The following is a 19301-nucleotide window of genomic DNA, read 5'->3' on the forward strand; positions in this document are numbered from 1 at the left end:
CGGCCAGAGCTCAGACCTGCATCCAATTCCAAATCTGTGGGGTGACAAAGATATGCTCGCAATCTGACAGATTTAGAGCACTTTTGCAAAGAACAGTTGGGCAAAGACTGCCAAATCAAGATGAGCCATGCTGATAACACTGAATGCTGTCATTCAACCCCCCCCCCCCTTTCAGATTTTAGTTTGTTGTTCAGTTGGATTGTACAGATTAGCTCTGTCTCCTAAAAATTTGTTTCTACACTCACTGTCCATTTTATCAGCTTCACTTACCATATAGAAGCACTTTGTAGTTCTACAATTACTGACTGTAGTCCATATGTTTCTCTGCATGCTTTGTTAGCCCCCTTTCATGCTGTTCTTTAATGGTCAGGACTCTCCCAGGACCACTACAGAGCAGGTATTATTTGGGTGTTGGCGGATTCTCAGCACTGCAGTGACACTGACATGGTGGTGGTGTGTTAGTGTTTATTGTGCTGGTATGAGTGGATAAGACACAGCAATGCTTTAAACACCTCACTGTCCCTGCTGGACTGAGAATAGTCCACCAACCAAAAATATATCCAGCCAACAGCGCACCATGGGCAGAATCCTGTGACCACTGATGAAGATCTAGAAGATGACCAACTTAAACAGCAGCAATAGATGAGCGATCGTCTCTGACTTTACATCTACAAGGTGGACCAACTAGGTAGGAGTGTCTAATAGACTGGACAGTGAGTGGACACGGTATTTATAAACTCCAGCAGCGCTGCTGTGTCTTATCCACTCATACCAGCACAACACACACTAACACACCACCACCATGTCATTGTCACTGCAGTGCTGAGAATGATCCACCACCTAAATAATACCTGCTCTGTGGTGGTCCTGTGGGGGTCCTGACCATTGAAGAACAGCATGAAAGAGGGCTAACAAAGCATGCAGAGAAACAGATGGACTACAGTCAGTAATTGCAGAACTTCAAAGTGCTTCTATATGGTAAGTGGAGCTGATAAAATGGACAGTGAGTGTAGAAACAAGGAGGTGGTTTTAATGTTATGGCTGATCAGTGTAAATCACATATTCTTTATTTTACTGCATTTTACAACTCGTCTGTCAATGCAGTTTGTATTATTTCTTGTATTTTAAATGCAAGTCAGTTGTTCACTGTTGATTAGATGCCTTCAATTCCAGCAATCAGTCAGTGAAATAAAAAGCCTCTGAGTAAATCCTGTGTCGCAGGTCATGGTGCTTTAACAGGAAGAGCTGTCACATCAGCTTAACAGGGTACACCAAACATGCCAATGTTCTCCTGCTTTAAAATAAATATTTGCATACATCTGATTTATGTCCCTTTAACACTCCTACGTCTCCAGTTTTTCTCTTTTCAGTCAGCACCACACATTCTGCCAAGTGGCCAATGACATAAAAAACAAGGGCTTTTATAAAGTCAGACTGATGGGAAAGATAAAGTAAAAATAAATACAATGTAAAAAATAGGCTTAACCAAAGCAGCTATAAAACCATCATTACCACCCGCAGCAGGCTGAATGAAGGTCCATAATGAGCACTTGAAAAGTCTGAAGGCTGATCCTAAACATGGTGGAAACATCTGTCCATAAAAGGTGTGCTGTAATTTTGTCATCTGTATAAATGGAGAGAGGCCTGTTTAATAATCATTTAACAGAAGTACAGGTTCTTAAGTCCTAAACAATATTTCTGAAAATGCTTTTTAATTCATTTTTAAATGATTAATTATGGGAACCTGGTTTTGGTATGGGGCAGTGGTCGCTCAGTGGTGAAGGTACTGGACCAGTGATCAGAAGGCTGCCAGTTCAGTCCAGTACCGTAACTAGGAGCTATATATATAGGTCTAGTAACGTTAAGAAAGTTACACAGATTCCCAAAATCCCATGCTGTGCACTCACTGTATATTTTGATTACATGTATTCTGATATTTCATTGTCTTTCAGTTATTTTAATATTTTACTTAACAAAAATATTGTTGTGTTTTAACTTTCGTTATCGCCGCACTTTACCGCTAGTAGTGGTGTGCGATACTGCAAAATTTGGTATCGATCCGATACCAAGTAAATACAGGGCCAGTATCGCCGATATCGATCCGATACCAATTCTTTTTAATGATTAAGGTAGATGCATAATGAAATTGATAAATCTGAAGGAATTTTCATGACATTTAAGTGTATTATTGTAATACATAAATTTTTTGTAAGTAGCTGCTCTCAGTAGGGTTGTAAATAAATTCAGTTGTTTAAAGCGGTCCGATTTCTTGTTTCTGGTGCTTTACTTTCTCACAACGTTACCATCATGGCGTATCACCACCAAGCGGCTACTACTACTACATATGCTACTATTGCTACTACTACTATTACTACTAATACTACTACATATGCTACTATTGCTACTACTACTACTACATATGCTACTATTGCTACTACTACTACTACTACTACTACTACTACTACATATGCTACTATTGCTACTACTACTACTACTACTACTACTACTACTACTACTACATATGCTACTATTGCTACTACTACTACTACTACTACTACATATGCTACTATTGCTACTACTACTACTACTACTACTACATATGCTACTATTGCTACTACTACTACTACTACTACTACTACTACTACATATGCTACTATTGCTACTACTACTACTACTACTACTACTACTACATATGCTACTATTGCTACTACTACTACTACTACTACTACATATGCTACTATTGCTACTACTACTACTACCTGCTACTACTACTACTACTACATATGCTACTATTGCTACTACTACTACTACCTGCTACTACTACTACTAATAATAATAATAATAATGTTCCCCTCCCTAAACCAAGTCATTTTGCACGTTTGGCAAAGGCTATTTGGTAGTGGCTTTATTGTTAGGTTTAGAAAATTACAGATGATTAATATCATGTACACTCAGTACTTACAATTTTACAATTCTAGGTCCACTTTCAGTAGTCACCCAATTCATAAACAAGAAAACAGTGTCATACCCGCACTTTTTATATATTTAAAACACACCGGTTTGACTTAACCCTTGTGTTTTGTTAAGATTGATTTTACCTTGTTTTTTTGGGTTCCCAGATACCCCCGTGTTGTGTGAGTAAAATAAAATGACATCAAGTTCACAATTAACCAAATTACTGGAAAGAGAGAGATTGGAGATCATGAGTATTCAGTTTAGGTTTGTGCCCGTTCCTTTTACACACTGAAATTTCTCCAGATTCCTTGATTCCTTTAATGATATTATGCACTGTACAGGGAGAAATATATTGTATGACATTAAGTTGACAATTAACCAAATTAATTAACCAAAGAGATCCGAGAACCGAGAGATGGAAGATTTTGGTAAGGGTGTGTGTGTGTGTGTGTGTGAGAGAGAGAGAGAGAGAGAGAGAGAGGGAGAGAGAGCTGTACCACACCAGAAACAGAAACTAAAACATATGACAATCTATTAATCCTTTAATCATGTATCATGTAATCTTGCTGGGGTCTCTGAAACTCCAAACAAGAGATGTATAGATTAGGGGGTATTTGGAACACAGTGAATATAAAAATATTGTTTATTTGCAGCTTCCATAAAATTAGGAAAAGTCATAAAGTATCGAACTGATTAAAAAGGACCCCAAACAGAACATGAGAGTAAAACTGTTAAACTGTTTATGGTAAAGTAGCTCCATCGTTCAAAGCCTGAATTCGTCTAAAACGTCTCTATTAAAACGCATTAAACCACACACAAAATTAAGTTACAGAGTATTTCTTACATTTCTACAAAACGTCTAACCAGATTTTATCCAGAAAAAGTTTCAATCACAGCAAATGACACGAAATTATGATTGTTTATATATGTAGGACAGCACTCCTACAGTTCTGTTAATGTCCATGATACACAATGATCCAACTTTCTGAGGCAACATTACCAGTAATCTTTTACATTTTATTACAATACTGAAACTGACAGGTAAGCCTTTATTCTATTTTTGTTTAGCTAAACAGATTATTTCTATTACAAAATAAATTAGATTTGAATACAGAAAATTAACATAATCTATATCCAAATTACAATAGTGTAAGATGCAGCTTTTGTTTGAATTAAGGTTACTAGATAATAATAATAATAAACAATGTCTGTTGGGATAGCTTTTTTATTTAATTTTTAAATTAAATTACTTAAAATTAAGTTAGAATTAAACTCAACTTTAAACCCCCGTGATCAAATTAGATTTTGTTAAATATTACGACACAAAATAGAATAAAGTTAGATCAAGAACAAATAAATAACTGTATGAGATCCCAAAACAGAAATATGCAAAATGAAATACCCTTTTTTTAATATACGTGAATTGTCCTTTGGAACGTAACCTTTACATAATTTGGCAAAAAACGCCCCCTTTAATATTGTTTTATAGATATTTGCACAATATGTATATATATATATATATATATATATATATATATATATATATATATATATATATATATATATATTGCACCTTACTCTTTTATATATCTGCTGCTATAAAAACCCTGCTAACTGTATATCAGAATATGTTTTTTTTTTTTTACCTCACCTATCATTTACTCAGTACCATGTACCGGTCAACACTACACTTGTCTTTAGTCTTGTCTCCCTTAATTACTTTTTTAGATTAGAAATATATTTTGTATTTATTGTAATGTTGTTTATCTGCACTGTGTATATTGTATTGTCTTGCACTTTTTGTTATATGTTGCACCCTGCTTCTGAAGGAATATTGTTTTGTTTTATTATGTACTTGTATATAGCTGAAATGACAATAAAGCCTCTCTTGTACTCTCTTGAACTCATACTGTAGTGGATGGATTGGTTTTAAACTTTCATTAACAAATAAGGTGTCAATAATAGTTTAAGGGGAATGTCGTTCTGCTTCATAGAGGGTGTACCTTCCTCAATGTGTTTTGGACTTTTTGCCGGTATCTTTATTGTTTGGTTCAGAAAATTACAGATGATTAATAGCATGTACAGTCAGTACTTACAACATCAGAATTTTAGGTCCACTTTCAGTAGTCACCCAATTCATAATTAATCTGTCGTTTTTTACCTACAATTAAGGGTGTTTAAGAATAATTTCAGGAGTAAAATGAATACGTTCTGCTTCATAAGGGGTGTACCTTCCTTAATAATTCATACGTTTTTTTCAGTAATTTAAAACCTCAAAGAGTTTTTTTTCCCAACCCTGATTTAGGCTATGTCTAAATTATGAAGTGTTCTACATGTCCATATGGTTAAAACAAGATTTGCTGGTTGTGTTGCCTTAGAAAAGAAAGTTTTTATTCGTGTATCAACCTTGTAGGTGTTTGGTTCACCAGGCCCTGATACCATGTAACGATGAAACTCCACCGCTGGTTTGAAAGGGCGCCTGTACGGTACTCAGATCCCCCACTCCAAAATTCACATAATTCCCGTTAGACGGTGAGGGCTGGACTGCAGGCACACTAGCACTCGCCGTGTAGTTACAGGTGTAGTTCGTGTTCCCTGTAGCCGCACTGGGGAAGTTAACGTTGCTGAAAGCGGGGTAGGTGTTATAGGAAAAGTGGTTCATGCCCATGTTGTAGTTATAGGCGGACGCAGCGTCTCCCAAACAGCGCTTGCCGTCGCGCACCAGCACGGGCACGGACACGCGCCTCGGCGGACCCGCGCCCACCATTTCCAGCGTCTGGTCTTGGCGCTGGCGCTTGCATTTATAACGCCGGTTCTGAAACCAGATCTTCACCTGGGTGGGGGTTAGTTTGAGTACATGGGCCAGGTGATCCCTCTCGGGTGCAGATAGGTACTTTTGCTGCTTGAAGCGTCTCTCCAGCTCGTACACCTGCGCCTGAGAGAAGAGTACCCGCGGCTTCCTGCGCTTCTTCTGCCCCGGCCGGTCCGCTTCATCCGGCTTCTGACGCTCCTCCTGGCAACGCACCTTACCTGAAATCACCCAGATGCATTAGTTAATGAGGGTGGGGGTAGCAGCTGTAGACATGGCTGGATAACTGACCGGGCCAGTGGGGCCAGCGCCCAGGGGCCCTTGAGGTCAGGGGGCCCCAGGGGGGCCCTGGCCCAAAACATTTTGCAACTCTTTGCCCAGGGGCCCAGACTATCCTTAATCCGTCCTTGGCTGTAGATAGCTACTTTTTTCATTTATTTATTTGGATTTTAACATCATGTTTTCCACTTGGGTTACACTCATGGCAGGACAGGTAGTTACAGGTTAGACATGATTCTTCAATTCAAGTTCAGTGTCACAAGCAATTTTGTATCTCCAGTTCACCTAACTTACATGCTGTTGGACTGTTACATGCCTTGGACTGTTGGAGAAAACCTGAACGCCTGGATGAAACCCTCGCAGACACAAGGAGAACATGCAAACTCCACACAGACAGGACCCCGACCACTCCACCTGAGAATCGAAGCCAGGACCTTTTGCCGTGAGGCAATTTTTTTGACTGAAGAAGCTTTCTATGCAGGTGCCTCTTATTAAATACACGCGTAGGGTCTAACAGCGAATGCTGGGCTTCGAACCTTCAACTCGAATCAACATTCATCAATATGCAAATGGAAGGGGCAGAATTGAGTGCAAATAGCTTTAATTCATGGACTCAAACTTGTGTCAAGGCTGCTGGTGATGGTGTACTAGTTATTAATTTTAATAACTCACATTAAGCCCCCTATAACAAGCAAACATTGCTTAAATGTGTATTGTTGCTGACCATGTGCATTTCATTATCAGCACAATATACACATAAATAATGGGTTGTTTTATTCTATTATTGCACTATTTATTTTCATAATGGGACAGCATGGTGGCTTAGTGGGTAGCACTGTCAAAAAGATCTTGGGTTCGATCCCTGTTCGATTTCTGTGTGGAGTTTGCATGTTCTCCCCGTGTCTGCGTGGGTTTCCTCTCACAGTCCAAAGACATGCAAGTGAGGTAAATTGGAGATACAAAACTGTTCATGACTGTGTTTGACATTCAACTTGTGAACTGATGAATCTTGTGTAACTAGTGACTACCTGTCCTGTCATGAATGTAAAGTGTGTAAAACATGACGTTAAAATCCTAATAAATAAATACATGTTCGTAATGAACTTATTCGTTGTTTATATGCGCAGTGTCCTTAATGTGCTTCAAATCACTTTAATTATTATTATAGGGCTACATTTACTTAATGTTAAACTCGTTTTTTTACTCATAGTGGCCGATACACACTTAAAAAAGTAAAAATCAATTTTTAGTTCTACCATAAGACTAAATTAGTTTTCAGATTTGCATGACAAAAGGGTTTTATTGTATATTTATATCTCACAAGTAGCAGTTGCAAGTAATCTGCAAGTTGTTATGAATATTTTTGTGCTATTTATCATTTTCCCGAAAGGATTTTTAGGATATCTACTGTATTTTTAATTAAATTCTTATTGTTGAATATTGAACTTTTATAGTGCGGAATTAAAACCTACTGTGATATGTCTCTTCATTTAATTATCTGGACACTACTGCACTTTAACTGTATTATATGTAAATAATCTCTATCTTGCGCTTCTGTTAGATGCTACTGCATTTCGTTGGCTCTGTACTTATAGATTATGTGAAGTTGAATCTATCTGTCTATCTATATAGGAACACATATACAGTGATAAATGTACTTTCTCACATGTTGAATTCACAGTATTGATAAATTAGTCTTAAAATACAATTAACTAAAATTAAGCATCATAAAAAATTTAAATCAACGCATATTGTATATGAATATTCAATTAAGGTCATGCTATATGTATACATTTAACAATGCAGATGTGCGTATTATTATTAAACTGTGAATATGAGAGGTAATGGTCAGCTGACCTGCACTAAATAGGAACTTGTAAAAGAGTAGTTTGCATCTTACTGTAGGTACTCTGTGTTTTAAGAAAAATGTATTTTTTTCTCACCAATAAACACAATAACACAGAAAATTATAGTCATTATTGTATTTGAATCTTCTGATCCGTATAGCAACAAAGCTCAACTTTTTTAGCTCAACATGTGTTGACCTGTAACTGTAACATTTTTATTGCATAACACCTGTATAATTATACAAAATTAACTTAGGAATATACATAAATACATTAATTAATTAAAAATATATTGTTGATCAGTTACTTTACTGTGTTAACACTGACCGTATCATTACTTTAAGTTAAAATAATACAATACATCATGTTTTAGTGCTTAGAATTTATTAAAAAAAAGTATTTGTAAATCAGTCTACATTAACGCAACCGTTTGCCTTAATTTTATACAATAACTATATACTATATACAACTATATACAAGTAGGTGATGATTCAACATATAAGATCTAATCCAGCATTTGGGATTTTGCTGTGTGAACCTTTGGCGAGTCTGAATGAATAATGTAGTTGCATTAGCTGTCGGTGCTGAATCAGCCTCGTTTTAATCATTTGTCAAATTGTTTGGACGAGTTTCCTTGGGAAGATAAACCAAACATAAAGATTCAGTACAGGCCGTCATTTTAACAATGTTACATTTGACAGAGTAATTATTACACGGATAAACAGATTTCTGTGAGTCAGAGTTGAGCTGTTATTAGTAGCACTTTAAAATGCATTAAGAAAATAAAGCCTCATAGTCTTATATATTATGCTTCAGAACAGCACGTAAAACTATATATAAGATGAAGTAAAACTCTTTTACAATAAAGTAATAATAATAACTATAATATTAATACTAATGACAATAATAATAAAAATAATATACCATAAGATTACCTATTTAAAGTTTCCAATTGTGTCTAAATTGGTTAAACATACTTGACAGAATATTTTACCCTTAAAATCTACAAAATGCCATTAAAGAAGCAATTTTAGTTTCCTAAAGAAATTGTTGACTGTTTATAATTGTTTTGTGCTACAATTATACAATTAATTTACCACTGTGAATCTAAGCATTGTGTTGATTGTTGTAGATGATTTTTTGTGACATCAACAAGTAAATTCTCAAACACATTTGATGTAAACGTTTTTTAAAACCATAAATGGTACTTAATTAATGGAATTAATTTAAGGAATTATTTTAATAGTATTTATCACTCTTGTGTTATATCACCTTTCCTCTCTTTGGTGTCCAACGTTTCGTGCTTCACGTCTTTGGCTAGATCCATCTCTAAGAAACTCTTTCCATAAAAACCAGGACTAAAGTCTGAATTTGCGCTCCTGTCGGCTTTAGCGTCCTGTTCGTCCTCAGGAGAAAACAGTGCGCCTACGTTAACCACGTCTGCAAACGGTTCAGATTTAAACATCATGCAGGATGAGGTGGGGAGCGACATTTCTAACGACACCATGTCTTCATGATTCTGTTCCAGATTTAAAATATCCCGGACTGAGAAAGGAGTGGAGGACAGTTGGTTAGAAAACATCTCTACGCGTCCTGTTCAGTGTCCTCCGTCCACCCTTGCTGTCATTTATCAAGTTTATGTTCGTGTGTGGTGTTCAAGTAGAGCTATTTCTCCAGGTCACATTTCACTCCAGAGTGCATCTCTAAACGACCCCTGAAACCTCACTTTCGGGGGTCCTATAGGGCAGGAACGCAGGTTTGGGTGAGCAAGGAGGGGCATGTGCGTAACAAGTTTTCCTGTCTCTGATTGGCTAGTACAGATTCAATGACGCAATACATTATATCAGTTTTAAAGCAAATTTACACTTAAACCTACCAATCATAGAAAACAATTATTATTACAAAATTTTACATTTATTAGATTTGTGACCCAATCAAAGGATGTATTTTTATGATAACATTAAAGGAAGATATTTTAAGTAGGGCTGTCAGATTAGATAGATAGATAGATAGATAGATAGATAGATAGATAGATAGATAGATAGATAGATAGATAGATAGATAGATAGATAGATACTTTATTAATCCCGAAGGAAATTAAGGCCTCATTAGCAAGTTACATAAATCAAAAAGTCAAAAGTAATAGTACACACTACAGAGATTCACATTGTACAAACAAGTATCTGTATAACCACAACAACACTCAGACAACACACAACACCAAACAGGACCTGAGGATGTAGATGGAAATGTTATTTCGGTTAACACTACAAGGCTGGTATATATTATAAGTTACAACAGCTGTAAAATATACATTATAAAGTAAAGTAAATTATAAAATGAATTATAAAGTGGAATTACAAGTGGAATTGTCAACACACACACACACACACACACACACACACGGCCCAAAATAACTGCAATATTACTAACAAAACTACGAACTTTCTCTAAGCTGCTGTATGGAATTTACATTTACATTATCCAAAGCGACTTACAATACTGTGACAGTATACAATCTATACAGTATACAATCTAAGCAATTGAGGGTTAAGGACCTTGCTCAAGGGCCCAACAGTGGGCCCATGGCACGGGGCTCCTCCACGACATGAACTCACTTCACTTTAATTTAATTTCACCTACCTTTAATTCATTCTGATCCGCTATCAGCATGCAGCATATATATATACGCCACTGATGTTATATAAAATTTATGCTAAATGTTTATGGTGCAATTACATTATAGGTGTTTGAAACATTTTTTGGATCACAGTGCTTTTATTTCACCACCTGAACCTTCTGTAAGTAGCGCAACAATGTTAATAAGGAATCTGGCAACCTTTGGGTTATAAGCATGAATGCCGTTGATTGATCTACTAAAATCAAACAGTAGGAGATTCAATCAACCATAGAAATGCCTGCTAATTATAAAAATATGACAAGGTTTTACATAAATTATGATACCATGTAAATGACCCATAAATAACTTTCAACTAATAACCTGAAACAAATCCTAGGACTGTTTTACATGGTACATACAATAACTCAACCTGACATTTAGTAATAGTATAAGCTAAAATAGCTTAACAAATGACAAATTTGTAATGACTTATTTTCTCAACGACTGATTTATTTAAGACATTGGTTTAAGAAAGGTCTTCAGAAAGGAAGAGAGCTAAAGTGCCATGTTGCCGGAACCTGAAACCTGCACTGACAAATTCAACTGTCATTCACTAACAGATTGCTAGACCACCGCCTCTTATCAGGATGTGATAAAAGATGACAACACACCAACACACACCCGACAGCAGTCGGGTTACAAGGGTCATGGCAATTAATCCAGAATGGTGGGTTGAAGCCATAGCCTATAGATGCAGCAGGTCTTGTAAAATGGGGATCAGCTATTAATGAATTTAGTGAATTAAAAATGTAGACAAAAATCAACACTCAGTAGGTTTTAGTGTTTTCTGAAAGTATTTTATTAATACAAACGTTAAATTTGGGGAACAGAACTGTATGTAAACTCTTTGATATACTTAGTAGATTTCAGTTTAGTTTGAGTTTTTGGATTATTTAAAATGTTTAATTGTTATATTTAAGCTGTTGGACTATGTGCTCGTAAATTTGTGTTTTGTGGATATTTTGGTAAATTGTCTGTTAAAAGCAAGTTTGCAAAGACTACGTTTTATTTATTTAACAGTAAGAATAAGGATTCATTAGAACATTACAGTGTTTATAAGTACATTCAAGTTACATTTGGGATACTAAACTATAGTATATTTTATTTAAATATAAATCGTCGAATTATCTGTACGTAAATTTAAGTTTATTTGAAATAGTTTAAATACCAATTCATTAATTTACTGTCTGTTTTACCACCGTTTTATTCTGGTCAGTGTCGCGGTGGGTTTGATTAATTGGGTGAAATGCAGAACCCCCCCAAACAAGTCGCCAGGCCATCACAGGACACACACACACACACACACACACACACACATATTTAGGGCAATTTTCAGTAGCTCAAATTGACCTGACTGCGTGTTTTAAGGTGACAGCGCAACATACTGTACTCAAACCCAGGAGCAATTACAAAAGCCAATCTATCTTCTAGGAAGCTGATATGGAAAGCCACAGAAAACATGATAGAGAACATGCCAAACTGTTTATCTTAGGCGAGGTATAAACCTATAGGTCCCTACTGCCCTACTGTGCCACCTTATATCAGAAAAAGCACAAACAATAACAAACAAACACTCCAACATGCTTTATTGTGTATCTTGATTATCATAATGTGTATGGGTAATACATATATTTGTATATATTGTTAATAAAAAATATATAGACTACTGCTGCTATATATTTCAAGCCAAAAAACAGACGCACAATTGCACATCTTTTGCATTTACTTGTATATTGTATCTGTCTGTCTGTCTGTCTGTCTGTCTGTCTGTCTGTCTGTCTGTCTGTCTGTCTATCTATCTATCTATCTATCTATCTATCTATCTATCTATCTATCTATCTATCTATCAGAGTTGAATCTAATAACTGCTTATTTTAATGGGAGAAAATATCTAAGCAAAATTGTTCCTAGGATAATGTCAGTTCAGGTTTGGTCCTGGGGTAAATATAAGATGCTTGGCACGCTTTGCTATATACTGTATGTGAATAGGAATATAGAGAGCTGTAGTTCCTCAGCAGAGACAGACAGCAGTATTATCGTTTGTTTTGATCTCTCCAGGTTGGCGCTGTACTCAGTGGAAATGGTCCCGGCGTGTCTGCGGCTCCGGCTCTTGTTTATAGTGTTTTAGGAGAAGATCTGCTGGTGTCTGATGAATGAACGCCAGCACTTTTCGGACCGAGCAGTCATACAGGCCACCACAGCAATAATTGGCGAAATAAAGTAAACTGGTGTAAGCTTATGGAAAGCTGTTTTTCCTCAGGATGATTTATGAGGCATCTTCAGTGCTTTTTCCCCTAGTTTTCGATGTACTTAGGCGTAACAAAGCGGAAAAACTATAATGATTGATTAAAAGGAGTCTTAACCTTCTTTGTAGCCAATAATTCAACAGTAAAAAATAAAAGATAAATGAATAAAAATGATTTTAAATAAAGGTGTATTTTTAATCAGGAATTAATCAGTTAATTTAAACTCAGCCCCCCTAAAATCAACAAATAAATGAAAATAAATAAATAAATAAAAAGTAAATGGAAAGTGGTATTTGTTTATATGAGTACTTTTTTAGGTTTATCAAGTGACATCCTCTCAAATATGGGATTTGTGATGTAATTTTGTGATGTGTCATATTCTTTACATTTTCTATCTTGCTAGTAATGTTAAAAAGTAACAACTTAGATTGCAAATGCAAATACAGACACATTGATGCCATTGGTCTACTTGTAGTGTAATGCAATTTTACGTCGTCGGCATTAAACAGGCCTATTTGCTGTTTTAAAAACATCTAAAAAACTTTATATCAAATAAGGTAAATATACCCCATCATATTTGTTTCCAAGCCATGATCTAAAGATATTTTTTTATTTCCCTTTCTTACACTATATGTTTTTAGTTTGTTTTAACTAAACTAGAGGCATATTTTATAGTTTTCCTTATTATAATTTGGGAAAGGCTTGATTTTTATATGTAATATAACAAGAACCTACTACGTCGGGTTATCACATTTCGGCTGATTACTCATGGGACCAATTTTTATCCTTACACCTTCTATCGTAAAATAAAAAGTCACATCAACATACTGACATTTTGCGCCATGTTATTATTCATTTATGTTGACAATACATGAATACTTGAAAATCACAGTAAACCTATAGCGAGTTAACAATGTTGGGTATATGATACATTTTCTTATTAAACTATTTGAATTTTGAATCTTTTTATATATTATACTATAGTTACAGTTAACTAGTGTGATCATGTTTGTTGAATTAAACAAGTGACCAATAAATTGCTATTAGGATTAAGTAACAAATATAAAAACTTAGTAGTTGTGGGTGATCCCATAACGTCTGTAAAAATAACTGCAATAAAAAGAGACCTCTGCATAAAGTAAAAGGGTTGTATTAAGCATTCTGTTCAATTGACCTTTCTTTATTCCTTTATTATATGTTGATTTGGATTTTTGTTTAGACATTAAAGAAATACATATTTGTAGAGTCAAAAGCCCAGGTTCAAGATGGCTATTAATTAACGTATTTTCTAAAAGGGCTTGTAAACATAATGGCGACTTTTAACAATTAAACCATGTTACGTCTTCAGTAAAAATCACTGTATACAGTAGTGGCCAAAAGTCTTACACTCCAGAACCCCAGTAAAAGTTCTACTGTTTTACATATAGGCCATTTAACAGACTCCTTTATCCAAAGCAACGTAAATTTATGAATACCATGCAAACACTAAAGGGTTAAGGGCCCTGCTCAGGGGCCCATCATTGGCAACTTGATGCTAGTGGAGATTAAACCGGGAACTTTATGATCCAGTATCGTAATCACTCAGTTACCACTGCCCTCATTTTTAATTTTTTATTTTCAAATACAATTTGAAATCCACAATAATTGAATCTACAATCTAAAATATTTAGTAAGTAGAAGTAAGCATATTTTAAAATTCACCGTGTCTATTCTTTTGTACAAAAGGTGAGCCTTTCTTGGATCTTCTTCTGTTTATTGAACCGCATGCTCAAACGACTTTGAGCATGTTTGACCTACTCATCAGAACATCGTTTACCAAATTTGCAGCCAAAAACATACCAAATACAAAAAAATTTTTAATTATTGTATATTTTAAGGATTTTAATTTATTTTTTTGTTTGTTATGTGATTTGTAATAAGAAAAAAAACACTGTATTGAATTCAAGAAATAAAAAATAGAAACATGCTTATTAATGGTTTTACACTTTCTGCCCGAATTGAGTCCTGGAGTAAGAAGGGTGGGGGATACCAAATCAACCAGGGAAGGGGGGATGTCACTGAGGGATCTTGACATAACGCAAAGCTAGTGAGTGGAACATGTTTATTTATAATTTTTACATCAGAAAATTGGGGGTGGTGGGGGTGGGTTTTGGGCATTTCTGAGTATTGGCTGAAGATTGGGTCATTACTGCCCTGCCAAAGGGTTATCCCAGCATCCAGAGCAACAAATCTGGACAATTTCTCACAAATGTTAAGGTCTTGCCTTTTAAAAAAGAAATATTTAATGTAAGCCAGACTAATTTTCTAAAAACATAGTTGGCAATAATAAAAGTAAATAATACATAAGATCAGGGAGTAAATAAGCTTTAAAAGTAGATGTAGTCTGAGTTTGTGTCTGATGGTCTGTCTTTCAGCGGCGAGCTTCCAGCAGATAAGAAGAAGGATAAGAGTTCTTGAAAACTTCCTCTGCGCTGACCTGCTGAGGATATTTTCGGGCTGAGAGCTGAAATGGTCTGATGGGTCTTATCTAAATTAGTCTGCCTTACTAAAATCAGGACTGGTGTGTTTCCGCCTCGTCAGGTGTGTATCCGCTGTTATCCTGCTAATGCCAGACTGAACGGCATCCACACAATCATCACAATATTCACATAGACACGAAGATTCAGAAGCTTTAAATTCATATGTAGGTCTATGTGCTATAACAACTGTTAAAAGCCTCTTACTTTATATAATGGTGTCTAATGGGGGGGGGGGGGTGTCTTAATTTTTACTTAAATAGTTAGAAGTTAAATCCAATTATGTAAGGACTAGGCCTACATAACTTGTCGTTTTGTTAACACTAGCTTAGCACAAACTCATAAAAATGACTACATTAAATACAGCCCCAAATCAGAAAAAGTTGGGACAGTATGGAAAATGCACATAAAATAAAAATGCAGTGTTCCTTACATTTACTTTGACTTTTCTTTGATTTGACAGATAGTTTGAACCCAAGATATTTCATGTTTTGTCTGCTCAACTTCATTTCATTTGTTTACACCTCCATTCCTGCATTTCAGGCCTACAACACAGTCCAAAAAAATTTGGGACTGGGGCAATTAAGGGCTAGTAATGAGGTGAAAAAACTAAATAATAATGTGATTCCAAACAGGTGATTATAATCATAGTTTGGTACAAAAGTAGCATCCAGACAAGGCTGAGTCTTTGAGGAGCTAAGATGGCCAGAAGATCTCCAGTTTGTCAACTGTGTGAGAAAATTATTGAAATGTTTAAAAAAGGCCTGCCTGCAGTCCTGACCTGTCCCCAATAGAGAATGTGTGAAGAATTTTGAAATGAAAAAATGCAACAACAATAATAATATTAATAATAATAATGTTATTAATATTATCGGAAAAAAATATTTATTCAGTGCTTTGATCATGATGATGTAAAGTGCTGCTACCATGGTGGGTCAGATCTCTGTACGTGTGTACAGGGCAGGGCAGGGCACGCATTGCCACTAAGGCAGCAGGTGTAGGACCATACTCGCAATTCTGGGTAGGATGAACCCAAAACGTAGGATGCTTAACCAAGGCAGAAAAATACTGTTGCTACAGAGCCACAAACAAAAATGAAACTACAAAATAAAGGGTGGCCAAAATAACAGAAATAAATTATAAGAAAAAGACGCCTAATAAAATCCACAGCCCAAAGAAGAAAGACAACAGAAAAGATATAGAGGAAAACATTAGTGAAGTAGAAGATGATGTCTGAGCTGGTGGAAACAAAATATACCAGACAAACACCATACAATGCAAAGCCAGCAAGCAAAAGCCCAACAAGAACAATATTTAAGGCGTTCTCCCAGGTGCAGCGCATTCCCACTGATGACAGGCAGAGACTGTCATCTGTGCCTTCATGCCCCCTGTCAGACATTAGTGGCAGGACATATGGACATGATTTAATGATCCAAGCCCAGTGCCGATCTCCATGGCAGGTGGGCCTGTTAAAGGTGGTTAGAACACGATTTATATAATTTTTGTTCTATTCAAACAATTATGTAATCTTTCTTGCCAGAGTATTAGCTTAGCTTTAAATAATGTAATTTATTAAATAATATTCACTTTGTAAGTCTTTGTTTTAAAATAACAATAAAAGTGGACACCTTACCACAAGGTTATGGGTCATCTTATTCCAAAACCACGGACATGAATAATCCCTCTAAATTGACCTTACTTTGACCACAGAAGTACAGTCATGCTAAAAACAGAAAAAAACCTTCCCTAAACTGTTGCTGCATACCCAATACTTTGGTCCATATAATGCATATATGATTTTTAAATAAAGATATCCTTTATGTGTTATTAATCATAATTAGCATTTAATAATTTAATAGCAAAAGATAGATAGCAAAATAGATAGATTTTTTTTAACAATACTTTTACATTTTAAAATGTCTTTAAAAATTATACTTGTTGTAGTTATGTAATTGTGGAGATAATTGTTTGCAGTTCCTCCTGTTTTTGCTCACTTTTTGCAAATTATGCACTTTTTAATGTTATATGACTTGAAGTACTTTTTAACCTCAGTTTTATTCTTTATTTTATTTTATTCTTCTTTGTCCTGACTCTGTTAGCTCAGACTTAATGGTTTGTTACTAGTGTTTTTAATTGTAGACTCGTCTATTTAAAAGTACAAAAACATCCTTTTAAAACACCTGTTGAAAAGATACAGTATACATTCCAGAAGTTCTACTCTAACATGTATAACTAACCGCTATACTGTATTGAAGCACCATTAAAACATAAAGTAAGCATAAACCCGGGATCTATTATCATTACACAATTTGTTTTACTTTTGTCCTTGGATAAATGGATCATGTTTAAATACTTGGCAGTAGATTAAACAGTCGATTAGCTTTCAGTGACTAGCATGGTGGCTCCACAGGGAGTTAGATGACCTGGCCAATGTAGGAAACAGTTTTGACTATGTGCTCACATTCAACTGATGTTAGGGATCTCATATTTCAAAACATAAAAAAATGGCCTTGCACCTACGCCCTATTTATCATAATTATTTGACGTTTTCTCTTGCTGGGGATTTCCATTATTGCTAATGAAACTGCAGATGTCATTTTCTTGCCTTGTGATTCTTGTGAAGCATTTATGGGAAGGTTTTTTTTCCGAAAGGTCATGCCCTGTCCAGACAAAGGTCATGCCCTGTCCAGACAGTGATGACTAACCAATATAGAAAGACACAGCCTTGGAGAGTATGTTAATTAGGGTTTGATTTGCCATGTCTAGCTAAAAATGAAAATGTGTTTGATAGTATTCTGAAGCCCAGTTTAATTCATGATCTTTCCCCCACCATTGTGTAAATACATTATACAATTATATATAATTTAGTACAGCTAGATTCCTCTATTCATGTTGTCAATCTAATGCTCTGTATTACAATGATGATTCAAATAAATAGCTGCAATAGCTGATATAACCACATGGGTGAGGGATTACTTTGGTAAACCTTTGTCAAGCACTACAATACAGAGTTACATGCACAAATGCCACTTAAAACTGTACTGTGCAAAAAAGAAGCCTTATGTTAACCATGTCCAGAAGCGGCATCAACTTCTCTGGGCTCTGAGGCATCTAGGATGGACCATCACACAGTGTAAACGTGTATTGTGGTCAGATGAATCAGCATTCCAGGTCTTTTTTGGAAAAAATGGATGTCGTGTGTTCCAGACCAAAGACAAAAAGGACCATCCAGACTGTTATCAGCAAGTCCAAAAGCCAGGGTCTGTCATGGTATGGGGCTGTGTCAGTGTCCTTGGCAAAGTTAATTTACACTTCTGTGATGGCAGCATTGAGATCTTAGAGCAACATACAGTATGCTGCCTTCAAGACGTCATCTTTTCCATGCATTGTTCAACAAGACAATGCAAAACCACATGCTGCACACATTAGAAAAACATGGCTGCAGAATAAGAGGGTACGGATACTGGACCTGCCTGCAGTCCTGATCTGTCCCCAATAGAGAATGTGTGGAGAATTTTGAAAGGAAAAATTCAACAACGACGTCCCCGTACTGTTGCACATCTTAAGACATGTTTGCAGGAAGAATGAGACAAAATAAAAGCTTTTAAGTGTGGTGAAAAGGAACAGCAACATTACAAAGTGGTAAATGCTTTACTGTCCCAACTTTTGTTGGAATGTGTTGCAGGACTGAAATGCAGAAATGGATGTTTATTAATAAATGAAATGAAGTTGAGCAGATAAAACATGAAATATCTCAGGTTCATCCTGTCTGCAATCAAATAAAAGTCAAAGTAAATGTAAGAAACTCTGTAAGAATTTTTTTATTATTATTTGCATTTTCCATGCTGTCCCAACTTTTTCTGATTTGGGGTTGTAAATTTAAACCAAAATATAGAGCTCTAAAGACTTCTGTATCTGTACAATTACAGTGTGTAGATTCATTATATTTTAAATGTAGCTAAATTTAAC

General features: G+C 35.6%; 1 protein-coding gene across 1 annotated transcript; it reads right to left on the reverse strand.

Annotated features, from left to right (window-relative positions):
• Positions 1–5377: 5377 nt before the first annotated feature.
• nkx2.5 (NK2 homeobox 5) lies at positions 5378–9472 on the reverse strand. Its single transcript, XM_063000840.1, has 2 exons — positions 9163–9472; positions 5378–5985 (listed from the first exon to the last, which is right to left on the reverse strand). Exons 1-2 carry the CDS (start codon positions 9470–9472, stop codon positions 5378–5380), a joined length of 918 nt encoding a protein of 305 aa, XP_062856910.1.
• Between the last annotated feature and the right edge of the window lie 9829 nt (positions 9473–19301).

This window comes from Trichomycterus rosablanca, chromosome 1 (genome assembly GCF_030014385.1).
Source record: "Trichomycterus rosablanca isolate fTriRos1 chromosome 1, fTriRos1.hap1, whole genome shotgun sequence".
NCBI classification, from domain to species: domain Eukaryota; kingdom Metazoa; phylum Chordata; class Actinopteri; order Siluriformes; family Trichomycteridae; genus Trichomycterus; species Trichomycterus rosablanca.

Coding starts and splice junctions, on each gene's coding strand:
- nkx2.5 (XM_063000840.1), bottom strand. CDS start 9,472: ATGTTTTCTAACCAACTGTCCTCCACTCCTTTCTCAGTCCGGGATATT. Junction 5,986..9,162: donor GGACACCAAAGAGAGGAAAG/GTGATATAACAC, acceptor GGGTGATTTCAG/GTAAGGTGCGTTGCCAGGAG.